Source organism: Spea bombifrons, chromosome 1, assembly GCF_027358695.1.
Source record: "Spea bombifrons isolate aSpeBom1 chromosome 1, aSpeBom1.2.pri, whole genome shotgun sequence".
NCBI classification, from domain to species: Eukaryota; Metazoa; Chordata; class Amphibia; order Anura; family Pelobatidae; genus Spea; species Spea bombifrons.
The window spans coordinates 109,954,242-109,980,255 of record NC_071087.1 but is presented as its reverse complement, the minus strand read 5'-3'; the positions used below and the strand labels follow the sequence as shown (position 1 = coordinate 109,980,255).

The 26,014-nt window shown below is 37.9% G+C and overlaps 1 protein-coding gene across 1 annotated transcript; it reads right to left on the bottom strand.

Annotated features, from left to right (window-relative positions):
• Window positions 1–8,736: 8,736 nt before the first annotated feature.
• Window positions 8,737–22,979, bottom strand: RIPK3 (receptor interacting serine/threonine kinase 3). The gene is made up of 11 exons (XM_053447951.1): window positions 22,863–22,979; window positions 19,107–19,268; window positions 17,061–17,382; window positions 16,070–16,215; window positions 15,510–15,559; window positions 12,619–12,777; window positions 10,884–10,966; window positions 10,492–10,615; window positions 9,801–9,907; window positions 9,609–9,633; window positions 8,737–9,209 (listed from the first exon to the last, which is right to left on the bottom strand). Exons 2-11 carry the CDS (start codon window positions 19,238–19,240, stop codon window positions 8,737–8,739), a joined length of 1,623 nt encoding a protein of 540 aa, XP_053303926.1. The 5' UTR covers window positions 19,241–19,268; window positions 22,863–22,979.
• Between the last annotated feature and the right edge of the window lie 3,035 nt (window positions 22,980–26,014).

Below are 26,014 nucleotides of genomic sequence, written 5' to 3'. Positions count from 1 at the left end.
ACCTTTAAACCTGATCATCCGTGGCAACTTTTTCAATAGTATTATTTATTCTTTTTTATCCGTCTTCTCTTCCTTATATTCATTTTTGTCCCTTTCATCTCAGCCGCCTCCCTCAGGTGCTTTAGTGATCATGTATAAGCATAAAAAGGCATCTAGTGAAACTACGGCGGGTTTCTGGGTGCTTTTTTAAACATAAACTTTCATGGTGACTTAAGGTTCAGTCACAGCTTTTTCAATTATAGGTGCAGTATAGCAAAAAATCTACATCTTGTGTATGTTGTATTTCTAAAAGCATGCAGGGCTATTAATCGACTTCGCAATCTGTGCACTAAAAGCGAAAATATAAATTTACCTCTTTATAAAGCAATGGCGAGGCCTCATCTTGAGGATGTTTTAGAGCTGAAGAGGCAGGCTACAAAGTTAATTAGAGGAATTGAGAATTTTGGTTATGAAGAAAGACTAGAAAAACTGAACTTGTTTCCACTCGAAAAGAGACGTTTAAGAGGGGATCTGATCACATCGTACAAATACATACAAGATCGGTATAAACAGCTCTCTAGTGATCTATTCACCAAGAGGTCTCTACAAAAGACACGGGGGGGTCATCAGTTGAGATTTCAGCATAGGAAAGGGTTCACAGTAAGAACAATAAGAATATGGAACTCTCTGCCTGAGGATGTTGTATTATCTAACTCTGTTGATATTTTTAAGAAAGGTCTTTTCTGGTTAAGCATAACATAAAGGGCTAAAATTGCTAAACGAACAGTAGTATTAGCAAGTTGATCCAGGGAATAATCTGATGGACACTATGGAATCAAGAAGGATTTCTTCCCAGTTGTGGCACAATTGGTAATTGCTCCAAGTAGGTTTTTTTGTGCATTATTTTGGAACTTTGGAAGTGGGTATGTGTGAAAGGTTGAACTTGATGGACATATCTGGGAACTCTCTGGTTTGACCCAGAGATTCCGGGTGAGCACTGCTCCTCTGGTTCTCTGGGTCAAACGCCGAATCCTCCAGGTCGCGGGGTCTTGACATGCCCCCAACGTCAGCGGGAATGCCCTCGACGTCAGTGGGAACACCGCCGACATCAGTGGGACCGCCCATCAACGTCAGCGGGACCACCCACCGACGTCAGTGTGCAGTCCCACGTCCCGCAAGGGAAGGCTTCGGGTAGCCGGAGCCGAGAAGTTCCCAGGTATGTTGATGGACTGAATTCTTTTTTTCAACCTACTATACTATACTAATTGTGTTAAAAGAAAGCAGGTCAGAGGCTTGGATATATTATAAGGAAGTTTTACATCACTGTGAGGGTGGTACATAAATGGAACACCCTCTCAACAGAAGTGGTAGAGCATCCTACAGTGACGGATGCCATAAAGCTAACCTGAATCTAACACGGCAGCAAAACCTGATTAAGGTCTGAGTCTTTATATCAGCAAGGATTAGCAGACTAGATGGGCCAAATGGTTCTTATCTGCGAAAAGTTATAAGGTTAAAATGCCAAAATTGTTCTGATGCTCTGGTTAAAATAAACCCCCCCCCACATTTTAGGGCAGACCTAAACTGGCATCAAAGCACAGTACACACTGCAAGCTGACAATGTCAACCACAATGCACATTTGTGAATTATATCTGTCTAGGCTTTTCTAAGCGCTTATCTCCTGCACTTTGTAGCTGTGTACCTCTTATCTACAAATGTTACTAACCACATATTTAATCGGATCCTTCCAAACAGAAAAGTCCTTGCAGCACTTAACTACAAAGGATTTAATCCACAACTCTTCCTAACAAATCCATCTCCTCCGAGCATTTTAATCCCATGACACCCTTCCTAGAAACAGATCTGGTTAGGTCAAGCTACTTTAAAAAAAACCCATTGGTGTAGTTTTTGGGACTCTAAAGGAAGAAATGCTGTAATTTACAAGAAATGTTTTCTTTGTAATGTTTCTTTTGCGTGCCCCATAGAAAAGAAAGGAGAGTATTTCATAGCTGGTATCGCTGTGCGCAATAGAGAAGTGATAGTAGATTATTGGATATCTGATATCACTTATTTAGCTGATATTAGTGCGAAATCACTGAAGGTTCTGTAGCTCTCTAGAATCATACTCCAGAATCTTGTAAATGCTGTCAAAACATTGTTTATTGACAGTTATGCAATTCTGAATTGTTAACCCATAAAGGACTTTTCCATGCCATAATACTGCAAGCCTGTATATATTTTTTGGCCTTGAAGAAAGGGCTGAAAGGTCAGCATTTTGTGACTATTAGCAGCAATCAACCCACTTTTTTCTGCCCATTTCTCTGCATTTAGCACTTTATTTTCTTTGTTTTTTTTTTGTATAGGCATACATGTTAGCCCCTTCTTATTTGCACCTGATTCATTGTCTACATTCTATGGCACTATCTCTGTTTCTTTCTCTATATTAATAAATTATAATACATAATAATTAATAATAATTAATAATAATAAAGCTAATAATAATAATTTTCATTCATGTGAATGGACCTCTAAATAGTAATTTGTCATGCAATATCTGGGTATCACCCCGTGGCAGAAACCCATTTTTTAAGGTTAAACATTATCATTCTTATGGTCCAGTAAAATGTTAATTATCTCATGAGACCAAGCAGCATTTAACATGTATAAACATTAAATAGTATAAGATAAAGATATTATTATATAGTAGAAAAGTAAATAATGCAAAGTATTAAGCAGAGATAGACTATAGTAGTATATTTCGTGAGAACAACTAGTTTATGTTGCATATAATTATCACTGCATTGCTTTGCCTTATTTTCATATACACAATGTATATAAGCCATATTTATTTATTTATTTACCCAAATTTAGAGCTCACTTTGAAACTCTTAAAAGATTTTTTTTAAATAAAAAAAAACAATGATGGAAGTGACTACCATGATATTCTATAATAAAGATGAGTAAATTATGGCATTTTTTTAATAAAATCCAGACAGCTAATGGAAAGGAAATCTACATTTTTCATGTTTTCAATTTGCTCAGTTAAAACAAAAAGTGTGCTCATAACGCATAAGATTATTCTGAATGACATCAACAGGCCCTATGTGTGATATACTTCATAATGCACCATGCGTAGTGCAGCCTGATCAACTTAACCCAACATAACAGTAGAAGGAAACACATGGTACCAGTGAGTTGCTCCTATAACAGTCTGTGAGGGACAGCTCTTGTGCTCTTATGGTGCCTTTGACTTCTCCTGGTGGCAGGGAGTGGTATTGAACAATATATTTGGTAAAATCCAGTGGGGATGCCTGACAACCTCCTGCTTATTTTGAGGGTAAGGAGAGGGGTATAAAACGTGGGGTCTGTTGTAAAAATACTAAAATAAATATATTTAAGCAGATGCATATGGAGCTTATGTATAACACGTAATTTGGGTGCAAAGTTTCAAATGTGGACTATTACACTGGTTGCTATGGTGACCAATTTTAACCGTTAGAGTGCCACAAATCCTGGAATATTTTGAAGACACTTCACTTGCCTTTTCTAGGTACCTCACAGCAATCAGGAATCTTCCAAGAACAGTATCCCCCCATTCCATGGTCTACCTGGAACAACAAAGAAAAAAACACAAATAAATATATCCCATGTCTCCTGAACACATAGATACCACATACAGTATGGTACAGTATGGTAAGTTAGCATTAGGTGTTCATGGGGATAACTACCATACCTGTGGAACTTCTGAGCTCCGGCTTTCCGGAGCCTTCCCTTGCGGAACGCGGCCAGGACTGCCCACTGACATCAGCTTCACCCCGGTATGATAACTACCCCTAAACTTCAAAATAACCCCCACAGACTATATATTCCCTAAAAGCATACCCCTTGAACAGTGAGACTGATCTAAATGGTGTTCAGACAGTATTATTTTTACTGTATGACTTGGACGACTACCCCCTGACAACTGTCACTTATGTGAAGGGGAAGGGTCATCCAGTCGCTGTTATGATGGTCAGGTCAGAAGCGATGATTGGCATTGCATTGATTGTGATCGGGTGCCCACAAGTTAACCCCTTCAATGCTGCAATCTCATCATTGACACTATTGTGGCGCGATGCACGATGGTCTCATGCAGCATCGATAATGCAGGTTTTTTCAGGGTAGTGTTTTCAGCAGCTAAAAGCCGCTGATTGGCCTGGAGAGGGGGAAAGTATCTCTACAAGATACATAGCTGGCTGTGGAGGTCTACTTTTACAACAACGTATAATATATCTAGCTGGCACAATAAAGGTTAAAGGCACACTTCAGTTTACGATGCTGCTCTACCAACAAAGAATTCATATTAAAATACATTAAATGTATGCATTTTTCAACTTATAAAAAAACTTATAAAAAAATACTTTAGGAGAAGCTGCAGCTCCAGAGCTTGAAATAGCCAATCAGTGACGAAAGCGCTCCCATTGAAGGCAAGGGAACATTTTCTGTGCATGTGTAGGGGCTTCGTTATACTCACTGAAACACTTGCTAGTGAAAGTTTGGAAGCTTGCTAGAAGTGAGTATAGCATACATGTGCTTTGTTAGCAGTAGATATGCCTGCAAGCTAGGGAGCTGGATGACAGTGAAAGAGGCAAATGCATATGGGGGTTCTATGGAATCCTTCTATGCATTTTCAGGCTTTTTCTTTTTTTCCTAAATTAACATTTAATTTATTTGGGGGTTGTCTTATAATCGAGCAAGTAAGATAATGAGTAGACAAATTTACCATTATTTCTAAGTCCCTACAAGTGATGAAAGAGTCACCCTTTATGATGTTACAGGCTTAAAAAACAATATCATGAATAAATACTGTGACTGTTTGCACACACAATTGTAATAATTCCACTTGACTGGGTTTTTGAGCTGAATACAGCAAGCTGCTTTTGTGCTGACAGCTGACAACGTAACAGCCTGTAGAACAGGCTCGGGATGTGAAGTCAGTAAGGTGCTTTGAAGGTGCTCCTCAATGCCAACTGTAGGACAATGCTTATTTTAAGCTTATCAACAACTTTTAATTATTTTAATCAATTTTAAAATGATGGAGATATAATTCCCGAATTGTTTCCATGTTTCAAAAAAGGTTGTGGGACTGACCATTACATTTATTTTGTAGTGCTTGGTATTTACATATGTAAATTAAACACCTCCATTAAACTGTATTAAACAATGTATTTTTGAGTGAGACTGGGTGTAGTCCGTTTCAGCAGGGTTCTGTGTTATTTTGGTGGCAAATTGATACCTTTTTGATTTGGCTGACACAGAAAAAGATGTAATGGTACATAATCGTTCGGGGACCTCAGGAGTTTGTTCTTCAGATTTTATTTTTTCATGGATGAATATGGCAATATGTTTTTTTTTTATTATAGTGCTCTGATGGAATTATCTAATATCTGTAATAATTTAGAGATATGTTTTATAGTGATGGTTGTTTTCTACTCTAATATCAACATTTCATTTATATGAGAGCATTGAAATTATTTTGTTTCAATTAATCTCAGACTTGTTCACTTGTTTTATTGAGTTAATACAAGTGGTAGGCACCAGCATTGCTCATGGTGGACATTTACTGGGGTCTGTGGTGGACAATTTACTGATGTTCTATGGGCCTTCATAAATCTTGCCAAGGACACTGGTGTCTTTGTATGGACACTTTGCCTATGCCTGGTTAATACATCCCGTCTCACCAAGATCACACTGCAATATGCTTAGCAAACTTCTGAAAGAAAGGCCGACCTTTGCTTCCATAATACAAAGTTTAATAGGTGAAGTAGCTTTGCAGAAATCCAGATGTCACCGATTTAAATATACATTATATCTGCTAAACTAGTCCCTTTTCAAGGAGATGTTCACTGGAGCCAGCCTTGCACTGCCTCTTACCTGCAAACACTTGTTTAGGTGAACAAACTCTGTAATATTGACATCAATGGTAAAATGAGGTGGGGCAGAATTTCAAATGTTATGGAGGGAGGTGTTTGGTTAAAGAGACAATCCTGCTCATATTTCTTTTGTCGTTATTTGTTTATTTTGTTTACAAATGAAAAATAAATAATTGATTTAACATTTCTTTTTTTTTTCCTCTTCTACAGAATTAGTATACTTCTTTTCCATTACTTTGGGAATGTAAAGAGTCTATTATAATTTTCCATGGAATCTTTCTCCAAAATTCAGATTTAATAGCATCTATGTTCTTCATCTGCAACCCCCCCCCCAAAAGACTGAGAAAGAGCCCACCACCAAAATAAGGAGAGTGTTGTTCATGTGTTTGTCCAGATGTGGGCACTGCTGAGGTACAACATGCTTTCATTTGTGCATCCATCAGACTGCTAATTATGTGCCCCAGACACATTCCACAGACACAGTTATCCGCGGTAAATCTTGTTACTCGACAGCGTGTACAACAGGTTTACGCTAATCTATCAAAGGATCACTCATTTTTTTACATGATTCTACAGCTATAACTGTGCCTTTCCTGTAACTCCTCTTACACAAGGTAGGGTACTAACCAGAATGCTCTTTAGTCTTCAGGAGCCCCTTTATGAGCCTGCATACTTTAAAGGTTCTGTTCCACTAGTTAACACTTTTTTAACTATAAGCAACAGGAAACACATAATTGTCGTCGGACACGAAAGCAGGTTGTTGCCATAGAAATGCACAAAAAGCTTCTTAAAAGTTTCTATGTTGTTTTCATGCAATTAAACCTTCGGAGGAAAATGTTAGTGACAGAGTTGTTGAGGTTACTGAAAGTATGAGTGTAGAACAATTAAGGATTTGCCTAAGTGGAAAAAGACTTTTAATGTAATAAGCGAAACAATAAATAACATCTCAATTATTTTTATTGTGTTAAGTGTATCTACTGTTTCCACAAGATTCCAAGTGATAAACTGATATATGATAACCATACCTGGGAACTTTCTCAATGAGCTTACCCTGAGACCCTCAAAATATTTACCCTTTGGTGTCTATGCAGGTTCTTGCCAAATGTGTTAACGGCTCTAATACTGCAACTTTGTATTTAGAGATACAGTTAACTGAGTCACCTACATGGGTGACCCTAACCCTGACAACTACCTCTTCACTCTGAGACTTAGAGGCAAACTCTGAGAGTTCCCAGGTATGACGATACCATGAATTATTTTATAAAAAAAAAAGATCATAAGGTGCCAAGTAAAATAAGTGTAGATATTTGAATACAGCTCACTTAGTCAAGTAGATGCACCATATCCTATTTTAAAACAAAGAAGCATATAGAATCAATAAGTGACAAAAAAACAATTGTGAATTAGAGAGATATGTGAAAAAAGATAATGACAAACAATAGTGCTTTCTGCTTGGTGAAGTAGTCTTTTTACACAAGGTGTTTATCTCACAATTGTCAAGAGCAATACATAGCTCTGGTGTTCACACAGCTCTATGTATAAGAATCATTTTGTCGCAGTTTGTGGCCAATGTGGCTTAGCTCCAGATTACAGAACATCAAGTGGTAGGCAATGTCTTCATAAAGAGAAAAAAAGGCAGAGCATTGTGTGTATAGTTAAAACTATACTTGTGCATTTGTGTTCGGGGAACATGAAAACGAACACGGTATTCAGCCCGAATACCGAACAAACGAACATGGCGGCGGCGGCGGCGGCAAACCGTATACAAAGACGAAGACACACAACACGAAGAATCTTCGTGTTTATTTTCATCTTCGTTAACTAACCTCCCTGGTCCTTTCCCCATCTAGCCTACCTTATCTACGCAGCATCGCAGGGGTTAACGCGAGCGAAAATCCATAGGTTCGCCTTCAGGAGTTAAAGGGCTGTGCGAGCAGCTTTATTGGTCGCCTGCAAGGGCCTCCTGCTGTCAGGCCCCCTGACACAGTGGGTCTTCATTTCTTATTCTAATCATGTTATTTTTTCTACTTCCGCTTTCATTCATTATACCCAAGGTTTTACAGTAAACCTGAGAATTGGTAGTTACTATGCAGGGCCCAGCTGGCCTTCTTGCAGAAGACATTGACTACAGTTGGCCCTTCTACAGTCATTTTCTCACATGTCCCTCCATGTTAGGACTGGATTTAATCAGGCTGCAGCTGCAAATTAAAAGAGTCTCATAGGAGACTATTTTCTATTCACCATTACCATGTTCCTTACAGTAACAGGACCTCTCTGCACCAGACTGAGATAGATGTGAGGATGTCAGGTTCAGGCTGCCTTGTACGGTGTATATATGCTATGGTGGAATAAAAGTCCATGAATAAAGTTGTAACTGCAATTGCACTGTTTAATTTATGTGTTTTTGGATTTTTTATTAGAAGGACCCAGTACATGTAGTATTATTTCCAATGTGTGAATAAGGATTTGATGGTGTTTGATCAGGATATGGCTGCTAAACATCCTGAAGAATTAGAGCACAGTGTGCCACATTACAAGGCATAAAGATACCATCTCCTTAAAGGCCATACATAGACACATTCATAGTTGGTCCACATGACACTCACTTTCCAATTCACTTCTTGTGACAAGTATAATATTGATTGAAAATATATAATATAAATATATTAAATCATAACACATTGTGAGATTTTACATGAATTTAATGGTAAAAAAGCTAAACAACACTGTGTTGTTACAGTAATTTCATACAGTTGGCATTTTGGGATGCAACATCCTTAAAGTTTGTTTCACCACTTTAAAATCAGTTCGATAAGAGCATTTCATCTTTATTAATTTTTTGTTCTATGTTGAATTCTCTATAGGAGCTGCATCTTTGTCGTGTTGGGTACTTGGCTGGCTTGGTGGTGGCTGGCATTGTATTTGAATCTGTGGCTTAGCTTGGATCTGCTCTGCACGGTGATGTTGATTTTGTTGGGATGATGTATTTCCGCTGCCTGTAATAGGACCCTCTAGGGGTTTTGGGTCATTCTTGGCAACATTAGATATATTTGATGTGATTAAGGTATGGCTCCTTTGAGAGGTATGGCTCCTTTGCACTGCCCCAGGTATTACGGGGGATTGTTGTATATTATTGCGTGTATCTGCTGCCTTCTGCACAGATGTTTGTGTTTTGGGAGGCTGGCCAGGAGCCTGTCCCTTACTTCCCTTACTGTGATACCGCTGACAAGTTTTTTCATGTGTGTGTTTTATATTCATTACATTGTTGTTTCCAATCTGTATTCCATTGGTGTCCCCATAAATATATATTGCATTAACTGAAATAAAAAGCAGATAAAGGTTTAATTCTACCATCTGTGTATAAAAGGTTATAAGATATCAGCTTTAGATTGATTCCTCTGGTGATTAGTCTTCATGTGGTACTTTACATCCAAATAATAAATACAGCCCAGTAATATTAGGGTTATTTGGTAAAGCAACACATTCTTGGGCATCAAGGGTTCAAAGGAAACTTAATTTTTTTTTGCTTATTTAAAACACAGTTTAATCACAAAATTAATCTAGTTTTTATTAACTGATTTAAGAAAAAGTGGTATCTTTGGTCACTGATAATGGTCACTGATCTGTTCCATATGTTCGCAAAGCGCTGAAGTAAGCTTCAATAGATAATAAGAAGTATGCCTAAAACAAAACCTCAAGAAAAATATTGTACTTACATGGAAATGAAGGTGTAAAAGAAGGCTGCAAATAAAAGAAGAGAGTTTATCTGCATTTGTTTTTCCTTTCAGTTCAACAAGTAGTAAATTTCTACAGTTCTTTCTTCAATAACATATTTGGAAAGAATAGAATAGTATCTGTAGATGCATTTCCTGTCCTGTTCTGTAGATATTGAAGGATGAACCTCTTACCATTGGCCTTGTCTGGTTGGGATTGGGTATGCTGTTTTTCACACTCTTTGCAGGTTTGTGCTGGGTTTCCCGTATGTTGCCTGGTCTATTAATCATTGGTACCGCATCTGCAGGAAGTTTTTAAGATAGTTTATATATATATATATATATATATATATATATATATATATATATATATATATATATATATATACCTTCATGTAAGATGTATGTACATATAAGTATATGTTCTGAAGCACTAGGTGTTTATTGATTATTGGTGTATTATAAGCACAACACAGTACAAATATGATAATATATTCATGTCTAATACTGCTTTGAAGTCACAAAAGTAACAAGATTCCAAAGTACTCTAGGAATTCTGGGCATAGACGTACCGATAAAGGTATGTCATTTTTGGATTCTTTACCCATTTTTACACGGGCTCCCTCTTTTACCTAAGCCTACCACTTTATACATAGCTTGGAGCATAACACAGGGTTGGAACTGCCTGAGCTTAAGAGTCCACTTATCAGGCAAATATCCAGATCCCTTAACTACATATAATCTGAATGAGTGCTTGAGAGCTGCATATGTGACAGGTCCACTTTAACATTTATTCCATAGAACGGGTAGAACTATGTTTTAGTATACATATAAATAATGTGATGAGTGACTAGTAGATGGTAAGCGCCCTATACGCCTTGCTCACGTTGCTGGACTGATGGTTCCTGTGTAATGTTTAAGTTCTCCATTCTCTTTATTGCTTCTGTCATATCGCAGCTGGTTATCGTTGACGTACTTGGTGTTTCTGAAACCGTTGCTGTGGATGACATCTTAATTAACAAAAGAACAATTGTTAGGAATACTTTGAAATGTCTCAATTGATTTTCTTATCAGAATGGACAGCAGCTGGAGACGTATTTGTGGGAGGTGGTACCCTGGGAGGCTCAGGAAGTTCCCAATGTTATTATCCTTTTAGGGAATTTTATATCTACACTTTAATTCACAACAGCAGAATATATTCTAAATTCTATATTTCCAGGTTAACGGTGCCTTGGGATAATTTGTGTATCATAAGCATACCTGGTACCTTAAACTCACCATCTTGTCTTGCACTTCCCGCACTGCAATAAGTATATCATTCTTATGAGCCCTAAAGAACTGTTCCCACTGATTACAGCATTCTGCAGAGAAAGAGAACTATATTTCAGCATGACCTACGTTCGAATACAAAAGGGCAGACTTCAGAAACCTGTATAGTGGACCTCTTAAGGCTCAGTCCCATAAGATTACTCCATACAGAACCAGTAAAACGATATACAGAGGGAACAAATTATTAGATAGACTGAAAAAAGACATGCGTCCATCAAGTTCAGTCTTTCCCATATCTGTATTTCTCGCTGTTGATCCAAAAGAAAGCAAAAAAAACCCCAGTTGTGGCTCTTTCCAATTTTGCACAAGCTAGGGGAAAAAATTCCTTCTTGACCCCGGAATGGCAGTCAGATCTCTCCTTGGATAAAGAAGCTGTTTCCCCGCAATCTAAAAATTATATCTCTGAATATTATGTTTTTGCAAGTATTTGTCCAGTTGTTTAAATGTCTGTGCAGAGTCTAATAATACTAGCTCTGTAGGCAGAGAATTCTGTAAAAAACCCTTTCCTCTGCCTTAGACTAAATCTCCTTTCTTCCATTCTAAATGAATGACCACGTGTCCTATGCATAGTCCTGTTTATGACTTTCAATACCTATTGCCAGGTCATTTATAAATTTGTTGAACAAAATGTTCTACCCAAGAACAAGAATTTGAATCTGGACAATTTCTTTCAGTTTGAATACTAATCTATTGAAGATGTAATTATTAATAAAACAGATGATAAGAAAGCACACTCTACAGTGTGTCATCTATCTTTTTGCATATGGACAACTACTCAGATCTGCCTAAAAAAAAGAATGGTCCTGGAAACAGAGCTTTTCTTTGGTGGGAATGAAAGGAAACTAATATGAACAAGAAAACAACTTTAAAAGACTGGCACAACAAAGTTAATAATATTTCCAGGTTTTTTTATGTTTTTATGAAACTTACTTTCTTCAGCTAAGTCATACCGATAATAGCTCTCATTCTGTGGAATGTGCTTTGAGGGCATTTATGTGTGTCAAGTAGACAGGGGAGGGCTGGCAGCCTAAAGGATGGGGGGCAAGTCTAGTCAAGTGGCCCATTGCACCACCAAAGCGGCTACGAGCGACATTGAAAGCGGCAGTCACTCCTCTGGCGCCTAATGAAATTAAAGCGGCCGGCGTGCACGCACCGCGCCGCCCAATGGGCGTGCCTCAGCCGCGTTCAATCCCGCTCGCAGCCGCTTAGTTTTGAACTTTGCAGCTGCTTTGAATGTTCATCTGCCTGTCGTCCGGCCGGCCCACCGGCCCGGATTCAGGGTGGCCTGGGGAGCAATTGCCCCCTGGCCCAACCCGCCACTGCAAGTAGGGAGGGAAGTGTGGATGCATAGGTCAGAAAATGTTAGGTGGTTGTGAGATAGGAGAGTATAAAATATGAAAATCCTCATCTCCACACTAAAGGATGGCATCTGATGGTAGTAAAGGTACGTGGGAGGGACTATATAGAATCACCACACAGGACCTATGCCTAGTTTTCCAACTGGCCTGTCCTGTAGGCAACTGGGGCTTTGACTGTGATACCAGCTAACAGTACTGATGCCAATGAGTCTCCCTCAAGGTCCCCACAATAATACTTAATTGTTAAATGCATATTTGTAATGGTTCTTCTACTCTAACAACGCTTGCTTTTTTACCACGTGTACTCATACTGCTATCATACTTACTGCTGAAAGGAGGTCTTTTGTGTTTGTCATCGTGCCAACATTGTTTAGTAAGCTCTGTTGCTGCACTAAGGCATTTTACATACTGCTTCTCTTCTTCAGAGCATAATTCTGGCCGGTCTCCCCTAGGTATACGATAACGTATCAGAAAGGATTCGGCATCTACGGAATAAAAGTGAATAACATGTTCACTAATGTGAGTTGCTGTTGAAGAGTTGGCAATAGTGCAATCAACTAAGACCCCAGAGGGGAAAAAAAATATAATTACTAAAGAGAAAAAAATTGGTCTTTTATGTCACAAAAAGGGGCCACTGAAATATCTAGTCATTTCAATATGGATTTGTTTGTTGAATGTTAGTCTAAAAGGTATCTGAAACATTGTAGTATTGGGGGGTTTTCCTAGTATTAGGGCAGAGCAGTTCTGACAATCAGCTGTATAGGTTCTGCACATAGCATGTATGGAGCAACTCAAACTCCTCCATTAAAAGCAAATGAATGACCATTCTCGGCCAAGATGGATGTAAGCAGTTAACGACCTTCTCACCTAATCACACCACAAAGTGTGCTATGAGAACAGCCAAACCACCTAAACATTTTAAACTTCTAGTGGAACAGCGCGATTGTCACTTGAGAGGACCGACTGACTTGCACTGACTTCTCTTTTCCTTGTCTGCACATGTACAGTGTGTTTATTGGTTCTTATATGGTGTCTCCATTTAGCTTAGTCAGATCTAGTGGAAGTTAGAAGAAAGATTTGATGGTTTAAAATGTCTGGGCAAAATGTATCCATTTAAGATACTCATACACACTGTGCAACTTGTTGAATGGCTTTAAGGGCAGGGTTTTTTTTACGTTAACGTACCTGTATGGGCTCAAAATGCATTGTTTTCAATGGGTTTTGATACCGCCCATTGTCCTTAAGGGGTTAAAATACTACAGGCCCATGTCCAAATAACAGGCCCATTGGTACCCTTCTTTCCTGAAATAATTTCCGACTTACTCCTAGTTTTTCATAGTTGTAGGTTATTGTAGTGCCGAGGGGGAGGCGAGGGGCCCGCAAATCCCTTAATTTAGAACTAGTGACAGCGCTGCAAGAAACAAATTTCAGGGCATTTGACGCATTTTATTAGAGCTGCTGTTCCACCTACCCTATTGTACAAGTAAATATATCATTAGAAATGATTTCATTAGAAATGTTATAACAAATTCTTTCTAGAAATGTATCATAAAGGTTTGTCCCATTTATAATTGATACTGATAGTTTGTTGCTGTTAACACATTAGAGAGTTAATGGATATTAAAAATACTACAGTGAAACTTCCCCTTTAAGAGACAAACTCTAGTAAACTGTATGGGATAAGACGGCAAAAATGTTAAAAAATATAAATTATATGGTAAAAAAAAATTCAGCAATTAACAGAAATGGGAGAATAAATGAAAGAAAGTGCATTGCAGAAAGACATGTCATAATTAAAGCCATTGAAGACGAATCAGAACCCGTGTTGGAGCTATTCAAAGGCAGAGTGATTGCAAGTTCTCATCATTCTTATGTGATTGCATTCATCTGGCTATAAATAACTCTCAAAGAAAGAAATGTTGGAAAAAGCAGACTTTGGTCTTATTTGAATGAACTGGGCACCTAGACAGATACTCAGATAGAAACTTTGAGCACCATAAGAAAGCTATAAACAAAGTGCAATTAAGTTTGAGTTACTGAATCCCATTCAAACACGGTTCTGCAAGAAATAGCACAAGTGATGACAGATTCACTCAGACTGATTTGAGTCAAATAGATAGGATATCACCAAGGAAACCTGGTAGTTGTTTATAAATTCGTCTTCATCAATTCTCAGGCTATAAGATTAAAACAAACTTACGTGTCAAAAGGAATCCTCTACCTAGAAACCTCGCTTCTACACGTGTAGATTTGTTCATACAGTAAGTAAACTTGTGTACCATATATTATGCTCATATTATATAAGGCATACATGTATGAGAGAGATGCATATCATTTGATGTTGTTTATAATGTGAATATGTAATGTTAGTTAGGTAAACATGCCAGTTCACATATTGATCGTGATATCAAGATCGTGAAAACAACGATTTCACGATCTCCAAAATTTGTGTCATTTTGATCAGCTAAAATAAACTTGTCACATAAAAAAATGCCTATGCGTCTTTATATTTATACCTGTATACTCTCCAGGTATAACCTAGAGCCTCTGGGTGTAGTGCTGCCTCCCTGGGTCCACATTGGAACACTTTCGGGTTTCTGAAGGGGCAAGCCCTGCCCCACATTTGTCTAGCCTCACCCCCCTTGTGAAGCCTCTCCTCCAGAATGAGGAAACCTCCAGGAAGCCTACCTTGGGAAGTTTAAAGGTATGTTTATATTGTGCCAAAATTTTTAACATACCGTATGAAAAAATGGATTTCAGATGTGTGCCAGCACCTGATTTCATATCTTGGTGTGCCGTCACAGAGAAACAAGCGGTGCGGGGGAAAAGACCTCTACAGTATGATTGGGGCATTTACAAGGGAGATTCCAAGCAGCCTGTCAAGAAGCTGTGCACTGGAGACCCCAATCCTCAAGCACTGTGCCCCTCAGTATTGTGGCACAGGACTGGTGTCAACCCATAGTTCTACGTTCTATTTTCTGTTTTATGAACCCATTTAAAAGAAGTTTACAAAGAAATGTAAGTGTGAATATTGCAAAAATAATGTGAAAACTTCTTTTTTTGTACTCTACCCATTAATGTCACATTTATGTTTGGTAATAGGTGCACTTTTATGCGCAGATTTAAAGATTATCACTTATGTCACTGATAAACAGTCCATCAGAACATAATTTGCAGTTACCTTCTAGCAGGGAATTTTTACTGTTATATTACCTACCTGGATAAGGTTCATTTCCAGTTAGTACCACAGAGGTCAAGATAGCAAAGCTGAAATACAACGGACAAATACATTTGAAAAAGTACCACAATAGCATTCACACAAGTTTACTAAGGACATGGTTTGCCACATCTTAATACTAAGTAAGGATCTACTAACTGCGTAAGGGTGGTGGTGATTCATACGTTGGCGTAGAGATTATTTATGACATTGGCTTCAAACCTTAGAGATAAAGAAGGAACCTCAGTGACCTGAAAGCTTGCTTTAGATACTATGTTTTCTGTTGCCATTGAACATATACTTTTTTCTTCACTTTTGTGATTTCTTTATTACAAAACTACTTAGACTACTGTCGATTCTCCTTGCTAACATGGTACCATTCTTTCCCTCTGCATTTGCTATTAACTTAGCCCATTCAATGGACAGACCAAGAATTATTGTTGTATTGTATTTCTGTTAATTTTACCAATAACTTAAAGTACACATTGCATTTAATAAGTGGAAATATGTATCCCAATTCACCCATCATAATTGCAAGCAAAAAAAAAAGAGAGGGCTACCTGTAAACATCAGTTGACTTGTCTGGCACATAACCATCCTGAAATGCCTCGGGGGGCATGTATTCTAGGGTCCCACCTACACACTCAGAGTCCGTGTCACAGTTAGGGGAATTGTGAGTAAATTTGGATAGCCCAAAGTCTGAAACCTGAAAAAACAATAGTATATAGGTAGGTAGCAAAACTTACACTTTTCTTCTCAGGTGTAGTGTTACAGTAATACGGGCAAAAAAAGGGCAAAGTCCACTTACATATGACATGTTTGAATTAAATGTCTTGCACCCCATACAAATAGCTTTAACCCTTTGTGTGTTCGATACATTTCCTCTGGGAGTCTAGGCCAGTTTTCCTAGTTTTGCTATAGTTACTGACTAACTATTTTTGCTATAGTTTTGCTATAGTTATTGACAACTGTATAAACAGCTTCAACCCCAAGTTTAAGCTATTCATAGATGCCTAGTTTAAAGCAAAATGTGCATCAAATTTTATAATGATACAAATGCAAAAAAAAAAATTTTCATCTGTAATAAAAAAAAACAGTGCCACCATGTATGATATATGTGGTTAGCACTTTGGGTCGACTTTGCCAACACCATATCCCATGTTTTCTTCCCTTTTCCTCTCCTCAACACAACCTAAATATCTTCAATATTTCATCAACTTTTTATGTTGTGAGATTTTGTACTTTAATGAAAACTTAATATGACTATACGATCAGTGTATACATTTTGTATTATTTTGTTTGCATAGCCAAACTACTCAATATAAACTACAAAATTACAACATTTGCTGAATAAATGCATTTGGCTCAACCTACATTGTTCTTTTCTGATGGTGGCTACAGTGTGACAGTCTTTTCAACACATACAGGATTTACTGTTAAAGGGACGGTTTAATGATTTATCTCACAAGAAATGTAATCCAGAGCAGTTCCATTTGTCAGTGCATCACATAGAATGAATGCGGATTTGATGTATGTGGCCCTGTGTCTCACCTTTATATGCAGATCTGTGTTCAAGAGGACATTTTTGGTTTTGAGGTCCAAGTGTAAGAGAGGCGTGGAGAGAGAGTGCAGCCAGTTCATGCCCAATGCTACCTCATGAAGGATGCGGAATTTTAGTGCCCAAGGGATGGGGTAATAATAACTTATCAAGTGGTAGAGGCTGTCCCTCTCCATGTACTCCATAACAATACCATGCTTCTCCTTCAAAGGATCCTCCAAAATCCCAAACAAACGGGTAACATGCTGGCTAGCGGAAGCAGCATACATCTTTTGTGCTTCAGAAATAAGATCCTGCAGATCATGGGGCACACTTCTGAAAGAATGAACAGTTCACTATATAACAGTGGAATTACGGATAATGATTTCATGGAGAGTATTGTCAATTTTTGTTGTCTGTCAACTCTACATATACTATATACAACAAACAGAGAACGGTAGAAGGTTAAATCATGTACAATATTTATCGTAGAGAGAAAAAGAAGGAGAAATACTACAAAATAGAAAAGTGATATGGAACATGGTATATTAAATTGAAACCATATGACTATAGATGAAATCATTAAATCATAATTTAAAGGGTATCTGTTAGCTTCTAAAATCCTGTATTTTGAGGCCCAATATAATGAGCCAGTTGTATGCTTTTTGAGGTTTCCATGGATATAGCTCCCCACAAAGTTATCTCACTTTTTTGTTGTTGAATATTATAGGTTCTGTCAACTTTTAGGAGGGTGAGAAGTATGAAGGATAGTTACTAAAGAACAGTCTAAATTGGCAGTGTATACCGCTAGCTATACAAAATATTTGGCTATTGAAACAAAATAGTCCATTAGTTTTAATGGTGCAGAATCTTCTTAACACTAGCTAACAGAGGATATTCCCAATACATAGTCTGTCTTCATCAAGGGACAGGATTACACCAGATACATTATAAAATACATTATAGATACATTATAATACAGTAATAAAGGTGCTTTAAAAATCCTGCAAGTCTTAGCACAATGAAGAATATTTGACCTTTTCTTCCTCTGCCTGCCTTCTCGCGTATTCTACAGGTTTTTTCTTGTCCATTATTTTGGAGGTCTAATTTCTTCTCTCTAGCTATTATTCAGGTTTTTCTGCTGTTGCATGTAGAATTTGAGATCAGCGACACTAAGAAATTCTGATGGTGTTTTCTGTGTACCCTAAGGATGTGAAACTGACCACGAATGCCATAAACAGACAAAGAATTGTGTATATATCTCCTTTAAATGCAATTTAATTGTGTCCAGCCTTGTTTGAGTTGACTGTCCTCAAGGTGGGCAATACAAAGACCTGGTATATTGATATATTAAGAACTAAACATCAACATCCCAATCTAGATTAAGTGGTGCTGCTCCATTTATTGAACTCTCTAGCATATTTAGTAAACATTAACAGATCTGTCATTTTATTCTTTAATCTGAAGGTTTATCACATAGAAAACACAATCACATGTTTGAGAAGCTTTTACAGTTTTTAATAGTAAGTCTATCAGTGCCTGAGAATTAATTCTTAAGAAGAAGACAACACTTGACATTCAATAGTGCTACAGTGCCGGATTTTCAATTCTGCAATTTAGGAGGAACAATATCTTAAATACATTAAAATCTGTATGTAATCCATAACCTACTGACGATAATTAGCAACATTTTCTGTAGCGTTGCATGGCTATGTTGTCCCATACAATTCCATTTATATATTCTAATTAAAATTATCTTTGAGATATATATTTGTAGGTGTACCAAATATTTTGTAATAAATACCATTTAAATAGAAAAATACAAATATATACCTATAATATATATGTGGAAAAAGCATAATGATTAATCTACCTTGATATAGAACAATATATGCAATTAGAAGATTTACAAAAAAAATTTACAAAATTAGAAATGAATAAAAGCAAGGATAGAAATGTATTCATAGGAAAGGAAAAAGGTAGACGGTGCTAGATACAACGTTTCCATAATAATGAACACTGACTGGATGGCATATACAGAGGTTTAAAGTCAGGCTTACCTATTTAGTGTCTTCACAGCTACATCTAAATTCCATTCAACGTGCCTCGCTTTGTATATAGAGCCAAAAGTTCCACTACCCAGATGCGTCCAGTCTAACAATGAGTCGCAGGACACATGATCCAGTTTCTTCATTACTTAACTCAGAACTAGCCCTTTACACCTGGGCAAAGAATAATAAAGGAAAATAAAGAAAACAACACCTGGTAAAAAGTTTTTATTTAACTTGGTCTAGTCTCCTGCAAACAGTCTCTGCCTGCTGCAAACACAAGGTAGTTTTACTTCAAACATGTATTGCAGCTATTAGTTAATACCTCAGCTCCCATGACTCTCAGCCAGTCAGGTATGTTAAGAATCTTTGGATATTGAGTCCCACTGGAGCATTAAAGGTTAGGTTTTTATAATTAAGGATTGGCAGCTGCTGTGGAAAGCACATGTCATGATTCTGCTGTGGATTTGGTTTGGGGGGGTTGCTATAAGTCTGTAGTACAAACACCAACTGTTCTTGACTGCATCTACAATAATATTCAGCACCCGTTCTGCTGGCTGAACTTCTGGGAATTGTAGTTTGAGTAGAGGTTGTGGTGCCCTACACTTCATGTTAATTGCAGCTCCAGCCATTACCTTACATTACATTTATAGCGCCTGCAGATTCCACAGTGCTGTTACAACAGGATCAGCAAAATAATTTACAATCACACACAATAACAAACTGGTACAGGGCTTGCACTTCTTATAGGCAAGGTAGGCGCCAGCCTAAAGAGCAGATCTACTTTTATTGAGTATCAGTTGGTATCTGCGTAGATGGTATCTACGTAGATCAGCTGGAGGAGCAGGGCAGGTTGGGGAGATCATGGATCTCCCTCTAACTGGTACTCAATAAAAGGAGCGCAGGGTCACCTCTATCTGACTGCTTCCTTGCGATCATTCTGGCACTCAGCTGACATTGGGGAATCACTACTCCCCGGTACCCAGTGGTGGTAGTGCAGCAGTTTGCAGGGTGAACTGCATCAGAGAACGGCTGAGTCTTTCTGGGGTAAGTGAGCTGTGTTTATAGGTATTTTAGTGTGTATGTAGCGTACATACCCAGGCACATACTATCTGAGTATGTAAGTGTCTTGTTATGCCCGGGTATGTTAGTATCTGTCTAGGTATGTATGTTAGTATCTGTCTAGGTCTGTATGCCAGTGTCTATCTGGATATATTATGATGTGTCTGCAACAGTGTTTTAGTGTGTGTCTGGGCATGTATGCTAGTCTCTGTCTGGGTATGGATGTGTGTCTGGGTATGTTAGTGTGTGAATGTCAGGACCCGGGCCAGCAGGTCGGATCGGCACATGACAGACAGAAAAGCAGGAATACGAAGAATAAAGGGGAACTGTAGTAAGGACAGGGAAACTGTAGCAAGGACAGGGAAACTGTAGCAAGGACATGGAAACTGTAGCAAGGACAAGGAAACTGTAGCAAGGACAGGGGAACTCAGAATGGCAGGGCACACAGCTTGGAAGCCCTCAGACAGGGTGCACAGCTTGGAAACGGCTGGACAGGTAGGTAAGTCTGGTACACATATCTGGATTGTGAATGTAGCCAAGGTCATACACAGAAGATCAGAATGAAGTAAACAATGCAAAGGTCCAGCCTGAAGGGCAGAGCAGGTATAAAAGGGTAGGGCTAAACCCAAGTAAAGGGGTTCAGCTGTCCCAAGTAATTAGTTATTGGAAGGGTGGCCACTAGTGGCTGCTGGTAGACATGACGATGAATAATCACATAGTCCAGGCTGGTAGGGTGGAACCCTGACAGTGAACATGATTCTGTCTGGGTATGCTAGTGTCTGGGGACGTATGTGTGTGGTATGTTAGCATTTGTATCTGGGTATGTTAAGTGAAAGTGTGTGTATGTTAATATGTAAACATGTGGATTTGGGTATGTTAGAGTGTGTCTGCAAGTTAGTGGCGTGTGCTCCTGGGGTATGGCAGTCGTGACAATTGCCTTATTGAATAAAATCAGTTATATTTTTATTGGAAAAATAACATGGAAACACATTGAGTGTCCCATGTTTTCTATCACCATATGACCATACCATGGATGCTGGAACTCCGAGCTCTCCCCCCAGCTCCATGTGTTAAGTCTGCAATCAGGGAGCAATGCTAGCCCTGCAATGGGTTGGAAAAGCCCAGTTATACTATACTATACTATAGGGAGGTTGGGAGGTTTGGAACAAAAAGGGTAAAATGGGCAATACTTTCTAAATATACCTAATGAGTACTGCAGGCCAGTGCTGTAAAAAGTGTTTACGAATCCAGTTATGGTAAGGTGAGACTAAGCCCTATATGACATCACCAATAACAGAGTGTTTTTTTGTGCTACACAGGTGATGGATTACACAGAATACTTCCTGCTGGTGGATAATGCTGAAATACTTCCTGTTTGTGCATACTTTTAGCTGAAAATACATAATTCACAATTTTCTCCTTATGACTTAATGTCAGCGTTGTCTAATTATATAGATTGCGTTAGAGCGCCATTATCAACAGACAGATCATAGCTCTCCATTTCAATGTACCAAACACTGTGATATGTAAACACATTGGCCTAGATTTGTGGCCTGGCATACCCACTTCCTGTTTACTAGCGCAAAAGTTGGGAAGGGGGTTTACCATGACATGACTTTAGCCAAACACAACTAATGTGTTACAGTTGGCAACACCAAGGAGTATGTAGAATTATATTTATGGTTGCAAAATGAAATGCTTGCCGGATATACCTTTAGTAAAAATATTTCTTTACCTCCCAGAAAACTCTCAAATCAATAAATTCCAGAAACATTCTTTACAACTAGACTGTTTTGAGAGCTTTCTTTCACCCACTTGGGTACGAATAGAAAAACCCATAATTAACCATTTTATGCACATTTTCAAAAGAATTTAAGAAAATAATAGCACTCGCTTTGTAAGAAGTATAATTAAAAATAATTTTAGTTCCATTTTACACATGCTATTATTTCTAAAATAAGATTTTGAGATTGTACCGTGAGTTTAGAGATCTTTTATGCCGACTGCAATAAATCAGTTTGTTCAACTAATATATCTCCTAGGGTTACAGATGACAGTGATAACCTTTTATCAGATAGAATATACTGATTAAAGACTGGAGTGCTCTTGAAATGGTCAACAACATAGACCTCATTAGGATACCTGTTTTTTTTTTTTTTTTTTAAATAAAATTAAAACATTAGTCATTTAATAACACATCACTGAAAAGGCTGGAAATGTCAAAATGTTACGTTTTTGCATTTTAAATGGTCATGCATGGTATATTCCAGCAGGTATCACCAACTGGAAGGTGTCATTATCATAAAGCTAGCTAGACAGGTCCCTATCACTGTAATGCTGGACTGCAATTCACATAGTTCTTAGTGACCTAGATATTAGAATACAACTCCATAGATTCAAGATCAGGAAATGAGATGTTCCAGGCAGAGATATTTGTCAAAGAAAGAATTTGTTGGCACATAAGAGCGATTTGACACATCTAGTCTGCCCAATTTCCTGATGTAAAAGACTCAGACCTCATTCAGTTCTTGATAGCTTTATGCCCATCCCATGCATGTTTAGATTTCCTCAATGTATGAGCATCTACCACGTCAGCTTGGAGGCAGTTCGATTTATCTGCGACCCTCTCAGTAAAGTAAAACTTCCTTATATTATATCTAAGCCTCTGACCCTCTAGTTTTATATTACGAATATTGTTGACATTACCTAGAAGTCAGTAACTCGTTTAACCCGGTGATTCTGTGTTGTGTACGGGCCTCTGTACACTTCGCTGTGGCAGGAAGAATGAAAAGGAACAGCCTATTTACTTACCCCTCCTCTTTTTAACTTTTTACAGCTGTTTTTTTCGCAAAAGTTTTTCCACTGTATTGTTCAGCTGTTTCACTTACACTAAGCTACACTTCCTTGTTGAAATTAGAATGCCACCTAGTGTGAGTGTTAATGTTTTCTTTTTTTAATGTCACGTTTCGTTTGCAAATGTTTTTTCAGACATAAAAATGTAGCTAGTATGCTTTGATAATGCCAAAAACATTTTGGATGCTTGCATTATGTTATGTATTTATACTTACACTTAATGATTTTGTTCTAAAGTTTTATATGCAACAACAAAAAATTTCTTTGGCAACTATAATAATGATATTGTTAAGCTTGAGTTCGGGGATGGAGTCCAGGATGCAGAGTATAGGGTATTACATTCCTGTGACAAGGTATTAAAAGGAAAATCCAAAAGCAAGGTTAATAATTAGTCCAGAAGTCCAAGGTAGGTTGCAGGACAAAAAAAGATAAAAATCTTCACCAGTACTGAAGTATAGGAGCTTCAGAACAACTGAGCAAAGAGTCTTGGTTCAGGCAGGCTTATATACTGAAGAGGGAGCAATAAGACTGTAAACCAAATACAAAAACAAATTATGCTCAGAACCCAATACCAGTTCCAATAGAACAGATGAGATTTAGACACCATAGGGATTTAGAATGCTTCAGCAATTGCCAAGTCTAGGAAACACCTGCTTGCTCCAGAATCAATTATGGCTTGTAGACTGATGGAACCATTAGTCCACTGCAGAGAGATAAGAACAGTGAGTAAAGGACAAGGACCATAACTGGAAGGATGGACCGTCAGAACCGGATCATTAGTCTTACCAACAGATGTTTTCAGTTTAGACCGACAATCCTTAAGCATATATCCAGGTTCTCGGCAGTAAAGACAGAGGTTGTTTTTCCTCCTACGTGACTGTTCTGCTGCAGAGAGTGGGCCCCGTACTATGCCAACTTTCACGGGTTCCTCAGGAGGTTTGGGAGTGAAAACTAGAACAGGACTAAGATGTGATGGGGTTCTCCTTCTAAATTAACTGGAGACTGGTGTTTAGTCTTGTCGTTGTTCTCTAAAATGTCTTATCTATACAGAGGACCAGGGTAAAAAGTTCTTCCAAAACAGGTTGCAAACCTACTTTTGCCAAGTTGTCAGATCTGCTTTATTACAGACAGTGCTGACATCTCTGGAAACAACAAATAAAGATAAAAAGTTCACTGAGGGTCTATCCAGAACCTGGTGATTATCTAAAAATAATAATAACAAAAAAAGTAGGTGCCAAACACCTCATACACTTCCCACTAGAAATCTAATTTTATTTTTTTTTACAAAATGTTTTTTTTTTAATGTGCCATGCATTATTCATATTTGGACTATTCATATAAAATGGTATCAAAGCAAAATATAAATTGTGTAAGCACAATAAACATTAAATAGAGGAAAGCAACTGGTTATAAAGGGTTTAAAGGTGGCCTTGGTTAATAATGAAGCCACATTTTCATTTTCTAGTGATTGTGACTGCCTCATGAACATTATTGGTCTTCCCATGGCTAATGCTGGTCATCATAATTCTCATGTTTACATACAACGGACTCTCATAAATGTGACTGCCACAACATGGATGTGATTACATTCTGAGTGAACCAGTATTTCCCCATTTATGTCAGTCTTCTACATGTGTGTAAATTCCAGTGATTGTAAAGCCTGCCTTTTGTAGTTTAGTGTTTCTTACGATTATGACCGCAAACTTATCTTTCATAAAGTTTAATTGCTGTAAAAGCAAGCGTGCAAACAGTCTATTTCAGAGTTTTACTGATCGCTTTTTGTATGATCAGTTTTTCCTGTTAATGAGACGATCAATCTAGTGTTACTGCTTTCTAACTGTGAGCGACGTACTGAGCCATATTTCTCATTGTGGTTTGATTTACATATTCATTTACCCTTCCTTCACATGAACGGGCTTGCCTTCTAAGTGAACCAATCTGCTTAAAAGAATTACATTCCTACAAGTACGTCATCAATACAGTAATCTATGAACGTAACAATCTTTTTCTCTAGACCTTATTTTAAATCCTACATAAGGGATAAGGAATGAGTGAATGGTTATCTATCATTGGAAAGATTGCAAAAATAGCAATCTGGGCTGACTCTACCTGTGTTTGTCTTATCACTGAAACAGCCTTATAACAGCCTTATAAAAAGCTAGTACAAACCAGTAACGCTTTCCTGTTTCCATGCTGTGTGCCAGACAACAGAGTGCTCCTGATTAAGGCAAGAGCCCACTGTCTAGTTGTAAATTCAAGATTTTATTGTGCGCTTACTACACTATGAACTATTTTCTGTATTTTCTCCTATATGACGGTTGTCTAAAAAACCCTGAAGATTCTGCATTGAAACGTAACAAGAGATCTTTTGAAAGGGAAAGTGCCCCCAATCACTATTGTGTGAGCAGTACTTGGGTGATCTACACTTAATACTTGCTGGTTTCCTATTGTTCATGACTTTGGGCTTCCTGTATTAAAATCAAAATCAAAGTTAGCGATTTATAATACAGAATAAGTACCACCTGTCTTTTATCTGTTCAATAATTTCATTTTTCTGTGTTTCACCATTTTCAGTTCTCTGAAACACATGGCTCTTCATGTGCACATGTTTTTTTAGCAGTTTGCCACCACAGTAATCAGTGTCGCCATTTACTAATAAGTGTCTGTTTTGTAATCTATAGAAGTTTCCTCTAAAGATAAGCACTATTCAATCGGATAAATAATCAGTGGGACTGTTTTGTAATCAACACTGATTTGTAATGAATGATCATAATTTATCATCGAGACTAGGAATGACAATTCATTGAAATTTTAGAGAACCTTTTTTTAATTTGCCAGTCTCAAAATGATTAATCTATAAATATCTATACAAATCAGTACTAGAGACTTGCAGGAGTTTTTATCTTCATAGTTCCTTGCGCCCATAAACTAAGCTGACCAATAGCCTTGGGGAACAGATTCCCACCTTACCCAAAGACTGCAGTTGTATACTGTCAGATACATAC

Bases quoted from the DNA above. Each gene is read 5' to 3' on its own strand.
- RIPK3 (XM_053447951.1), bottom strand. From the start codon at position 19,240: ATGAAGAAACTGGATCATGTGTCCTGCGACTCATTGTTAGACTGGACG. The intron at 17,383-19,106 runs GTAAGCCTGACT...TCATTCTTTCAG, and splicing joins GCTGTGAAGACACTAAATAG to AAGTGTGCCCCATGATCTGC. The intron at 16,216-17,060 runs GTGAGACACAGG...TTGTTTTTTCAG, and splicing joins ACACAGATCTGCATATAAAG to GTTTCAGACTTTGGGCTATC.